At 40.3% G+C, this 12,629-nt stretch overlaps 1 protein-coding gene across 1 annotated transcript in view; it reads left to right on the forward strand.

Moving 5' to 3' along the window:
* MCHR2 (melanin concentrating hormone receptor 2) overlaps window positions 1–11,854 on the forward strand; it is a 48,861-nt gene extending 37,007 nt beyond the window's left edge. Inside the window, exons 4-6 of the mRNA XM_015072572.3 lie at window positions 3,001–3,195; window positions 5,581–5,700; window positions 11,465–11,854. Of these exons, the coding sequence (XP_014928058.1) occupies window positions 3,001–3,195; window positions 5,581–5,700; window positions 11,465–11,780 (631 nt within the window). The 3' untranslated portion in view covers window positions 11,781–11,854. The remainder of the gene's footprint in view (window positions 1–3,000; window positions 3,196–5,580; window positions 5,701–11,464) is intronic.
* Window positions 11,855–12,629: the final 775 nt, after the last annotated feature.

Raw genomic sequence — 12,629 nt, forward strand, 5'->3', positions numbered from 1 at the left:
TCTCTAAAGAAGACATCCAGATAGCCAAGAGGAACATGAAAAGATGCACAGCGTCACTCCTCATCGGGGAAATACAAATCAAAACCACACTGAGATACCACCTCACACCAGTCAGAGTGGCTAAAATGAACAAATCAGGAGACTACAGTTGCTGGAGAGGATGTGGAGAAACAGGAACACTCTTGCACTGTTGGTGGGAATGCAAACTGGTGCAGCCACTCTGGAAAACAGTGTGGAGGTTCCTCAAAAAATTAAAAATAGATCTACCCTATGACCCAGCAAAGCCCTGCTAGGAATTTACCCAAGGGTTACAGGAGTGCTGATGCATAGGGGCACCTCTACCCCAATGTTTATAGCAGCACTTTCAACAATAGCCAAATTATGGAAAGAGCCTAAAATGTCTGTCAACTGATGAATGGATAAAGAAATTGTGGTTTATATACACAGTGGAATACTACTTGGCAATGAGAAAGAATGAAATATGGCCTTTTGTAGCAACATGGATGGAAATGGAGAGTGTTATGCTAAGTGAAACAAGTCATACAGAGAAAAAAAGATACCATATGTTTTCACTCTTATGTGGATCCTGAGAAACTTAACAGAAGACCATAGGGGAGGGAAAGGGGGAAAAAAAGTTACAGAGAGGGAGGGAAGCAAACCATAAGAGACTCTTAAAAACTGAGAATAAACTGAGAGTTGATGGAAGTTGGGAGGGAGGGAAAAGTGGGTGATGGGCATTGAAGAGGGCACCTGTTGGGATGAGCACTGGGTGTTTCATGGAAACCAATGTGACAGTAAATTTCATAAAAAAAAAAAAGAGATACATTAAAAAATCAATACCAAAAAAATTTTGTAAACATCCAAAATATTAAATGTATATACCTCCAGATGAAAGCTGCCTAAACTCTCATAGATGGCTACTTTTGTAAATATATTCTCTAGAACATCAAAAGTCAGTAAGTAGGAGCCAAATCCCCCATTCAACAAATATTTATTGAGTATGACCATAGGTCAGGAACTATGCTGGATACAAATGATACAAGAGCATTAAACTAATAGTCAAGGTTCCTGCTTTCCTGGGGCTTCCATTCCCAAGATGTAGACAGACATTAAGTGAAGAGTCACACAGCAAATGTGTATTTCCACACAGTGATACATACTAGGAAAGAAAAGCAGAGTTCACCCACCATCTGCATTTATAGTCATGGGTCCTTGTATAGAGAAAGTAGTCAAGGGAGGCTTCTCTGAGACACACAGAGTATTTTTTTAAATAATATTTTAAGTTTATTTCTTTATTATTGAGAGAGAGAAAGAACACAAGCTGAGGAGAGGCAGAGAGAGAGGGAGACAAAATCTGAAGCAGGCTCCAGGCTCTGAGCTGTCAACACAGAGCCCGATGTGGGCTCAAACCCACAGACCCACAGACCATGAGACCACGACCTGAGCCGAAGTCAGACACTCAACCGACTGAGCCGCCCAGGCGCTCCGAGACACACAGACTATTAAATGGAGACTCAAAGGAAAAGCAAGAGGAAACAGAGGGAGATTCTGCCAGGCAAGTAAGACAGCATGCACCTGGCCTTTAAAGGGGAGAGAGCTTAAACAAAGGCCATAGTGAGACTGGAACAAGCTGCAGCCTGAGTGACAGGCAGGGCCAGGTGAAGAAAGACTTGGCAAATAATGGTAAGAATTCTGAATTTTATCTGAAAGGAGATGGAAAACCAGTGAGGGGTTTTCAGGTGGGAGAAGGAGGGTGTTGGGGTGAAGACACAACCAGAGAAGATTCCCTTATCTATTGGTGCCATGACTCCATTATCCTTTCATCCCAGACAAAATGATGGTTGGGCTGCTGTACAATCACTACCTCGTGGTTGTACACAAGGGAGGGAGGGGTCCTTCTCTCCTCAGCCACAGGTAATGAAGGTGCAATGTGCAGGAGAGGAGCAGCTGGGGTACCCTGGGCCACAAACGTCTCCCTGAATGCCAAGGGGTCCCTTAACTAAGTGTCCCTTAAAACGTTCTGCCTCTCATGCAAAATTGAAAGAACAGGGGACAAGCAATTTTTTTTATTTTTAGAAATCTTAAGTAGCTCTACAAAAATTAAATAACCACCAAAACATGTTTTACATTTATTTGATGTGTATGGATACTGCCTTCCAACACCCCCACCTCCAGCAAAACTGTGCTTTCACAGATAACCTTCCTTCTGGGTCTAGGCTGTTTCTCACCTTTTAGCTTTCAGTTGGCTCTGAAACATTCTTGGACTTGCTTGAGAACCAAATATATTTAATATGTCAGGACTTCAAGCTTCATTAATGATTATGCTTTTTTTCTGAATTAAAAATGGGGGGGAAAAAGAAAAGAAAGAAAAACCCCTTCCCCATGAAATTAGCCCATTTCCCCTCTTTGGCCTGCAGCCTAAATTCCTGGAAATCTGCATTGTCTGCACTAGTCATGTTGGTTTATCCTCACTGTGATTCCTGTGGACTGCTTTCCAAGAGCCTGGGGCCCCCACTGGAAAGTCATCTGGGCAGAATGTCTGTCCCCATGGGCCAGAACCTCATCCTGCCTGGGGACTCTCCTACCAGCCAGTGCACTTGCCTCCTTCCTGCCTCCATGTCAGTAAATCCTACTGGGAAGAAGGCCCCTCTCTCCTGGAGGAAATCCCTGCTCAGAAGCAAAGTTTTCCAGAACCCAGCCTACATGGGAAGCACTTTTGTAAAGACAGAGTTTGCACAGGGCAGAATTTTACCATTATCAGTGTGTTCGGGGAAGTGACAGCTATTTCAGTGAGTGGTTTATTCAGACTTGCAGGGTCAAGAGTTGTTTTCTCTACAGGTACCAGCCAGCTCTTAAAAAATAGAACTTTCTTTTACCCTGATAGAGGTGTGCTTCAGGGAAGATAATAATACTAATAATTTACTCTTGTCATGAACCTTTCATCCTGGCGGCTCAGCGTTTTATTGATTGTTCCCAAACCCTTCTTAACTGGCTTTGCAGGTACTTGGCTCTCGTCCAACCATTTCGACTTACAAGTTGGAGAACGAGGTACAAGACCATCCTCATCAATTTGGGCCTTTGGGCAGCTTCCTTTATTCTGGCATTGCCTGTCTGGGTCTACTCGAAGGTCATCAAATTTAAAGACGGCGTGGAGAGTTGTGCTTTTGATTTAACATCCCCTGACGATGTACTCTGGTAAGTTGTTAAAACTTAAGAAAAATAGAGTTGAATTAAGTTGTGAAGTGCTTCATCCTCCTTGTCAACACGTGGGCAGCTGCACACAGTGTCCTTGGGGATCCTCTAAGGGGCAGTCTCCCCGCTTCGCTTTCTGCTTTCCACAATCAAGTTGGTAGCCTGATTTTAAGGAGAGGGTAACCTTTAGAAAAAGATTTGGAGTTTAATTATGTAGCCTCAGTGGACACAAGTATATTTAAATATGGGTTTTAAAGATCCATGGCAACCAGACACAGCAGGAATGCAAAAATCAAGGGAGGGGCAACATTTCCAAAAGGGTCTAGGCGTTACCAAGATTCCAACCTTAACAGTGTGCCACTGGAGTTTGGTTTAAGTTTGCCCTCCCTCCCAAAAGATATATTCAAGTCCTAATTCTTAGTACCTATGAATGTGACCTTATTTAGAAATAGGGTCTTTGCAGATATCATCAAGTTAAATGAGGTCATACTGGATTCGAGTGTGCCTTAAATCCAGTGATTGGTGTCCTCAGAAGGAGTGAGGTTTGAAGAGACAGAGAGGAGAGAGCCTGTGAAGACAGAGGCAGGGATTGGAGTGATGTGTCTACAAGGGAAATAACACCAAGGATTGCCAGAAACTACCAGAGAGGCATGGCGTAGATTCTTCCTCAGAGCCTCCAAAAAAAAAACCAACCCTGCCAACATCTTAATTTCATACTTTTTTTTTTTTGAGAGAAAGAGAGAGAGAGAGAGTTGGGGAGAGAGGAAAAAAGAGAATCCCAAGCAGGCTCTATGCTCAGCAGACCCCAACTTGAGGTTTGATCTCACAACCGTGAGATCATGCCATGAGCTAAAATGAAGAGTTGGACACTTAATTGACTGAGCCACCCAGGTGCCCCTTAACTTCTACCTCCACAACTGAGACAATAACTTTCTGTTGCTTTAAGCTACCCAGTCATTTGTTACAGCAGCTCTGGGTAACTAACAAGGCAGCCAATACAGCTTATTTCTCACATTTTAATTTGAAAAGAAAAATTAAGTCAAAAATTTTTGTTCGAAATTTTGAATATATCCTTGGAGTCTAGGACTAAAATTTTTTGACCGCCTACTACAGGCTACGTATTGTGCTAGGTGCTTTTCACATACATTATCTCCAGTCAATTTGGAAGATTCCTTTTTCCCATCTACCACTTGTCAAATAGGTGAGTCATTTCTGCGTCATGTACTCACAGCCCAAGAGGGATGGAGGTAGAGGCCCTTGCAAGGCTACAAATCCAGTAACAAAAATCTCCAGAGGACCACAACATCAGTAGGAGTGATTGTTAATTCATTATTTTCTCCCACCAGCACTGGCAGCACTCACAGACAAAAACCATCTGCCAATCTAAAGGTGAAATGATATTTAATCACTGGTGGCTGACAGATTATTAATATGAACCCCAACCTGTCTAACAGAGCAGCACAACCTGAGATGTCTAGAGGACTCAGCCTGTGTCAAAGAAATAATAATGATTATTTTGCACCAGCAGCTGCATCTGCTGGTTTTGGTTGGTTATCATAAGGGCAATCCTGAGGTTCTAGCCTCTGTTGTTACTCCCCAGAATTAAGTTCTTATGGTGAACTGAGACTGGAACCAATGTGTGGCTTTCAGTGTCCCTCTGCTCCCAGGTGCTCTCCCTGCGGCACCCTGTGCACACCCACCCAGTGTGGGCTGCCTTCATTCACCAACACCAAGCTTCTTCCAGGCAGGAGGATAACTGGAATCCATGCAAAAATGGAATTGGCTTACCTGAGAATTTTCCCCAGGGGATCTCAAGGAAAAGACTGTCTCATTTCACAACAGGCCCTTTGAGAGGCCATCGGGGTCTTGATTACAATGGTGGGCTGTGCAACTCAACTCTCTTGTGGATTCAAATCCCACCTCTCCTACTTACTAGCTGGATACCCTCAGGCAAGCCACTTAACCCCTCTGTGCCTTAGTTTGCTCTCCATAAAACAGGAGAATACTAATGGCAATTATAATCAGGCATTGAACAGATTCAATGGATTAAAATATGTCAAGTACTCAGATCAGCATATACTATATAATAAATGCTACTTGCTGTTCCATATTGTAGATAACACTAAACATAATGGTAATAATATGTATTCTCACCTGTTTGTACTCAGTAGTGCTGGGCTTGGCTAGAGAACAGATGAGCACCATTGTTGGCAAATAATGAAGAGCAAGACTTCTCTACATAAAAGCAGCCAAGATCCTTAACTTTTCCCCCAAAGACTTTTATCCTGAGCCCTGAGAAATTAGAAAATCATGCCTCATAAACTGTAAAAACCAGTTCCCGGCAATGTGAATATAACAGCTGTGTCTTCTCTCTCTCTCATTTTACAGGTATACACTTTATTTGACAATAACAACTTTTTTTTTCCCTCTGCCTTTGATTTTGGTATGCTATATTTTAATTTTATGCTATACTTGGGAGATGTACCAACAGAATAAGGATGCCAGATGGTAAGTATTTACCCTATTTTGTTTTATTTGTTGAAAGAACAATTCAGAGATCCTAAGACATCCACAACAGAAATTTAAACCACAATCACTTGAAACATACCACATTTAGACATACGGGCATTAATGTTTATATGAGGCATTTTCTGAAATAAGATATGTTCTGAAGCAGCTATTTGAGGACCTCCCAGTGATAAATCTTGCAATACTAATGTTATAGTTTCATAAAAATCTAAACAGAACTCAATATACTATTAAAAGAATATTTTTATATTTGTTATCAATGTTACTTAAATGTTTCATTTGTACATTTTGAAGAGTTGTGTACATATGTAAATATCCTAGATGCCGTGTATAACTTTCTAATTTTGTGCTTAATTTTTTAATTTGGAGGAAAAGAATCTCATTAATACTTGAATATTTAGGACGAGATTAATTAGGACTGAATAAAACCAAAGATTTACCTTAAGACAATAGACTTGGGAAGAAACTTTAAAAATAGTTGTCAGTAAAACTGTATGAATAAATCTAAATTATTTTCTACTTGAAACTGTCTATAACAAGTTAAGTAAGTCAGTGAACACATAACATGTTGGATTTTAAGACAATATTAAATTTTGTCTTTAGAATAGATTACTGTATTTTGGAAAGACAAGATCACTAGATCTCCCACACATCACCCCCTCTTAATCCTATTTCACCCATCCCCCCACCCACATCCTCTCTGGCAACCAACAGTTTGTTCTCTATATTTAAAAGTCTTGGGGTTTTTTCCCCCTTTAAAAAAAAAACGTTTACTTGTTTGAGAGACAGAGAGAGAAAGAGAAAGTGGGATAGAGACAGAGAGAGAGGGAGAGAATCCCAAGCAGGTTCTTTCACTGTCAGCTTGGGGCCTGATATGGGGCTCACAAACTGTGAGATCACAAACTGTGATCATCACAAACTGTGAGATCATGACCTGGGGCCAAAGCCAAAAGACAGATGCTTAACTGGCTGAGTGCCCTAGTATCCCAAAGATTTGGGACCACTGTGTTATCATTTTTATTTGTGTCATTTTTTTATTTCCTGTTTGATTTCTTGATTGACCCACTCATTATTTAGTAGCATGTTATTTAACCTCCATGTATTTGAGCTCTTTCCAGGTTTTTTCTTATGGTTGATTTCTAGTTTCATAAGTATATGGTTAGAAAAAGATGTATGAAATGACTTTGATCTTTTTGAATTTGTTGAAACTTGTTTTATGGCCTATTCTGGAGAATGTTCCATGTGCACTTGAAAAGAATGTGTTTTCCACTCTTTTAAAATGGAATGTTTTGAATATATCTTAGATCCATCTGGTCCAGTATGTCATTCAAAGCCACTATTTCCTTGTTGATTTTCTATCTGATCTACCCATTGATGTAAGTAGGGTGTTAAAGTCCCCTATCAGTGTATTCCAATCAATTACTTCCTTTATGTCTGTTAATAGTTGCTTTATGTATTTGGGTGCTTCGATGTTGGGTGCATAAATATTAACAATTGTTATATCTTATTGGATTGTTCCCTTTATGATTATGTAATGTCCTTGTTTGTGTCTAGTTACAGTCTTTGTTTTAAAGTCTATTTTGTCTGATATAAATAATGCTACCCCAGCTTTCTTTGTACTTTCATTTGCAAGGTAAATGTTTTTCCATCCCTTCACTTTCAATCTGCATGTGTCTGTAGAAATGAAATGAGTCTCTTCTATGCAACATATAGATGGGTGTTACTTATTTATCCATTCAGTCACCCTATCTTTGATTGGAGCATTTAGTCCACTTACATCCAAAGTAATTATTGATAGGTATGTACTTACTGTCATTTTCTAATTTTATGGTTGTTTTTGTACTTCTTTGTTCCTTTCTTCTCTTGCTCTCTTCTCTCATGGTTTGATGGCTTTCTTTAATGATGTACTTGGATTCCTTTCTTTTTTAAATTTTGCACATCTATTACGGGTCTTTGATTTGTGGTTATCATCAGTTTATATATAACATCTTATGCATATAGCAGTCTATATTAAGTTGATGGTCACTTAAGTTTGAACCCATTCTAAAAGCACTAAATTTTTACTCCCACCTCCCCAGTATTTTACGTATATGGTGTTATAATTTACATTCTTTTATTTTGTGAATCCCTGGGCTGATTTTTATAGATATACTTATTTTTTCTGCCTTTCTGCTTTCTACTTTTCTTATTCCTACTTTCGGTTTTTCCTTTACACTCAAAGAACCCCCTTTAATATTTCTTATGAGGTTGGTTTACAGGTGATGAATTTCTTTAACTTTTGTTGGAGATATTCTTTATCTCTCCTTCTACTCTGAATGATAGCCTCACTGGACAGAACATTCTTGGTTGCAGGGGCTTTTTCTTTCAGCACTTTGGATATATCATGCCACTCCTTTCTTGCCTGCAAGGTTTCTGCTAAAAAATCAACTGATAGCCTTATGGCACTTTCCTTATATGTATGTTTTCTTTTCTCTTGCTGCTTTTAAAATTCTCTCTTTATCACTGTTTTTGCCATTTTAATCATTATGTGTCTTGGTGTGGATCTCCTTGGGTTGATTTTGTTGGGAGCTCTCTGTGCCTCCTATATCTGGATGTCTGTTTCCTTCCTCAGATTAGAGAAATTTTCAGCTATTGTCTCTTAAATAAATTTTCTGCCCCCATTTCTCTCTCTTCTCTTTCTGTGATCCCTGTTAATACAAACGTTATTTGTATGCTTGACTGTGTCGTTGAGTTCCCTCAATCTATTCTCATTTTCTATTATTCTTTTTCTCTCTCTCTCTCCTATTAAGCTTGATTGCTTTCTATTATTCCATCTTCCTGATCACTGATCCATTATTCTGTTTCCTCTATTCTACTATTTTATACTCACTTTGGTAGCACAAATATCTTTATTCTGCTATTAATTCCCTCTACTGTTTTTTTTAATTTCAGTAATTTCTCAAGTCCAGGGAGTATCTTTATAACCATTACTTTAAATTCTCTATCAGGCATATTGCTTATCTCCATTTCATTTGGCTCTCTTGCTGTGATTTTGTCCTGTTCTTTCATTTGAGATCTATTCCTCTGATTCTCATCTTGTCTAGCACTCTATGTCTATTTCTCTGTGTTGGGGAAATCAGCTACATCTCCTGCTTTTGAAAGTGATGTCCTAATGAAGAGGGGGTTCTATAGTGCCCTGCAGTGCAATGTTCTCTGTTCATCAGAATCTGCTGCTTCACGGGTGTCTCCTATGTGTGTTGCATGTGCCCTACTATTATGGCTGAACTGCATTTGACTTCAGTCCAGTCATTTGCAATGGCTCTCTGTCGGTGGTGGGCAGAGTTGGGTCCTGTATTGTTAATGGATCAGTATGAGGCTATTGTGGGCTTGAGTTGGGTCAGACCATGCATCTGCCAGAGATGCAATAACATCAAACTACAGGGGACTCTCCCTGTGTTGTCTCCTGAGAAGCTTTCACTGGTGGTCAGGAACTATAGTCAGACCAGATGTCTGCCCCCAGTCCACTGCTGGAGCCACAGTGAAACTTCTGTGTGTGGTTATCTTCTTCTCTCTCCAGGACAGAGTCACTTTGTTTTTGTTTTTATTTTTTAATGTTTTTTTTTTTGAAGACAGAGAGACAGAGTGTGAGGGGTCAAGGGACAGAGAAAGAAGGAGACACAGAATCTAAAGCTGGCTCCAGGCTTTAAGCTGTCAGCACAGAGCCTGGTACTGGGCTAGAACTCACGAACCACAAGACCATGACCTGAACCGAAGTCAGACACTTAACCGACTGAGCCACTCGGGCACCCCAGACAGGAGTCATTTTGGAGTGACGCTGGCCACTGTCAGGGCTGCTTACACACTGCCAAGCTTGTGGCAGTGCTTTGGATGGGTTCCAGCCAAAGGTATATTGGAGGAGGCAGGTCTGCAGGAGAACGTGGGGGTGGGGTACACTTTTAGCAAGGTAGGTAGAGAGTGTTCATGCTGGTTCCCCAGGTGTCCATGCTGTTTTATTCTTGGATAAGTCTCCTAATGATTTCTGCGCCTCCAGTACATGTTCTGAGATTAATAAATAAATCACAGATATTTTTCAAACTGCTGCTTCTGTGCTGTATCTACAAGGGACTGTGGTTGTGTTGTCTCTTTAGGGGTGGGAACTCAGTTTCCTTCCGCCCTTTAACTCTCCCAGAGATGAGCCTGCTGATTTTTAAAGTTCCAGGTATTAAGCCTCACTGATTGTAAAAACTTGTGAAGTTAAGCCCCTCTGTTTTTAAATCCAAATGTTGTGGAGATTCGTCTTCCCAGTTCAGATCCCCCCTGCCTAGGATGTCTAGTGTAGGCTCTGCTCTTCTGCCTTCTTCATGCTTGCAGCTTCCTGCCCTCCTGTGGACAGCCTTACATGTCAGTTTTGCTCCTGACCACACCTTTGCCCTTCCTACCATTTTTGATGTGGCCTCTTCTCTATGATTAACTATGTAGAGTCTGTTCTGCCAGGTTTTGGGTCATTTTCTGGGTTATTTACAACTGATATGGGTGTTATCTAGTTGAATCTGTGAGATGAGATGAGTTTAGGATTCTCCTAACCCACCATCTTCCCTGGAAGTCAAATAGGCGATCAATTTAACCATGAGTCAAAATCTGTGGCAAACTCTGGTGCCAAAGGTTTAGGTGTTTTATTGACCCATGACATTTTTTCCCACTTAGCTTCCTGAAATTCTCTGGTAATGTTGCATTCCCATTTAGAATGGGAAAGGGAAGCAGCCACAGTTATGGAAAAATAACTTAGCTTCTAAATGTATCACAGGCAGCTGAGCTGGGAAGACAGTTGAAATGGAATCACATGGAGTATTAAGACACTGACAGTTGGAGAGGATGCTTGAGCCCTTTTAAGACCATTCTCCAAAACAGATCACTTTGTTCCCAGCACTTTCCTCAGAAATGCAAAGAGCATCTTATGAAACAAATCTCATACTGTCCAATTACCCCTCAAAATGCAAATAATTAGAGGAATGATGGTGCCTACTCAGATAAGCTGTAGGCTCAGATGGTGCCTACTCAGATAAGATAATCATTATCTTACAAAGATTTTCAGTTGCCGTGCTTTTTTTTTTAATCATTCCCTGGGCTTTTTCATCTGCTTCAACTACATCCCTGGGACATTTCTATTAAATATCTAAATATAACATGATAAAACTTGGGAAGTTTCAAATTTTATCTGGAATAATTTTAAATTAATAGAAAAGTTCCATAAATAGTATAGAGTTCCTATACAGTCCTCACTTCGTTCCTCCATGAATATACTACCCTGCCATGATGCATTTGTCCAAGCAAAGAAAATGGCATTGGTACATTATTACTAACTAAACTCTACCCTTAATTGGATTCCTCCAGTTTTTTCGTTACAGCCTCTTTCTGGACCAGGATTCAATGCAGAATACCACATTGCATTTAGTTGTCATGTCTCCCCAGTCTCCTCTAGTCTATGAGAGTTTCCTGCTCTTTCCTTGTTTTTCATGACCTCGAGGGTATTAAGGAGTACTGGTCAGGTATCCCATAGAATGTTCCCAATCTGGACTTGCCTGATATTGTATCACAATTAGACTGTAGTTATGTGTTTTGGGGAAAGATCAGTTCTTCTCATCACAACACATCAGGGGGCTCATGGTAACTGCATGACATCTCTGTTAATGAAAGCTCTAGGAAATCATTGCCCCATAATTTCTATGGTTGTTTATGTTCTGTCTATCTAATGCTTCCTTTGTAGTTATAATCCCAGTGTTCCAAAGCAACGAGTGATGAAGCTGACAAAGATGGTGCTGGTGCTGGTGGCAGTCTTTATCTTAAGTGCTGCCCCCTATCACGTGATACAACTGGTGAACTTACAGATGGAGCAGCCCACGCTGGCTTTCCATGTGGGTTATTATCTCTCCATCTGTTTCAGCTATGCCAGCAGCAGCATTAATCCTTTTCTCTACATCGTGCTGAGTGGAAATTTCCGGAAACGCCTGCCTCAAGTGCAAAGGAGAGTGACTGAGAAGGAAATCAACAATATAGAAAATACCTTGAAATCCAGCTTTTAGGAGAGCACACGTATCACCAAAAGTCTAGATAGGCTTGTCTATGTTATTGGTATTATTAGAAAGAGCAGGTGAAACAGTGTGCTTATGTCCATCCTTCCTGTGTATTTGTGACTCTCAGTAGCATGGAATGGAAGTGTAACCATTCAAATGCAATGAGTTTAATATGCTAACTTTAGTAAGATGTAAAATATTTGTTCACGTTGGGAGTATAGAAAGGGATAGTCTAAGATCCCTGAGCTCCATGGTTATGGGTGTTACTTCAGCATATTATAAACTAGTCACTGATAAAAGGGCCATGACTATTGACTGAAAATTCACCAAGGAATCTGGCCTTGCCATCCATACTTTGGCTTCACAGCAATAGTGCTCTTGAGATTCCTAGGAGGGGAAAACCTTATCATGAAGTCTTAAATTTGGCCATTTTTTATCTACAAAATTTCATATGATTCAATCTAATGCCTTCAATAATCAGCTCCATCTGTTAGCATAGCAGTTACCATGTATTGAACATATGCAATATGTAAGGTTACATGTAACAAACCCATGAGGTAAGTATCAACCCAATTTACGTAGGCTCAGAAAGGTTAAATGATAGGCTTGATGTTGAGCAGCTTCATAACAGCTGGGCTAAAATCCAGGTCTGCCTGTGTCTGTACTTTTAAAGCACACCTTGGCAACCTGTACTATCATACTGGAGAGTGTCAATTATTTGGGAGGGGGGAGGATTTGCTTTCTCCTACAGTGCCATAAGAAAAGAACTGATTAAGAAATTGGTTGATGGTTTAAGAATATTCTTTTGCATTTAGCTTTGTTCTCATGCTTATGAATTACAGAAAGCAGTACATGCGT

The sequence above is a fragment of the Acinonyx jubatus genome, chromosome B2 (assembly GCF_027475565.1).
Source record: "Acinonyx jubatus isolate Ajub_Pintada_27869175 chromosome B2, VMU_Ajub_asm_v1.0, whole genome shotgun sequence".
In the NCBI taxonomy this organism is placed as follows: Eukaryota; Metazoa; Chordata; class Mammalia; order Carnivora; family Felidae; genus Acinonyx; species Acinonyx jubatus.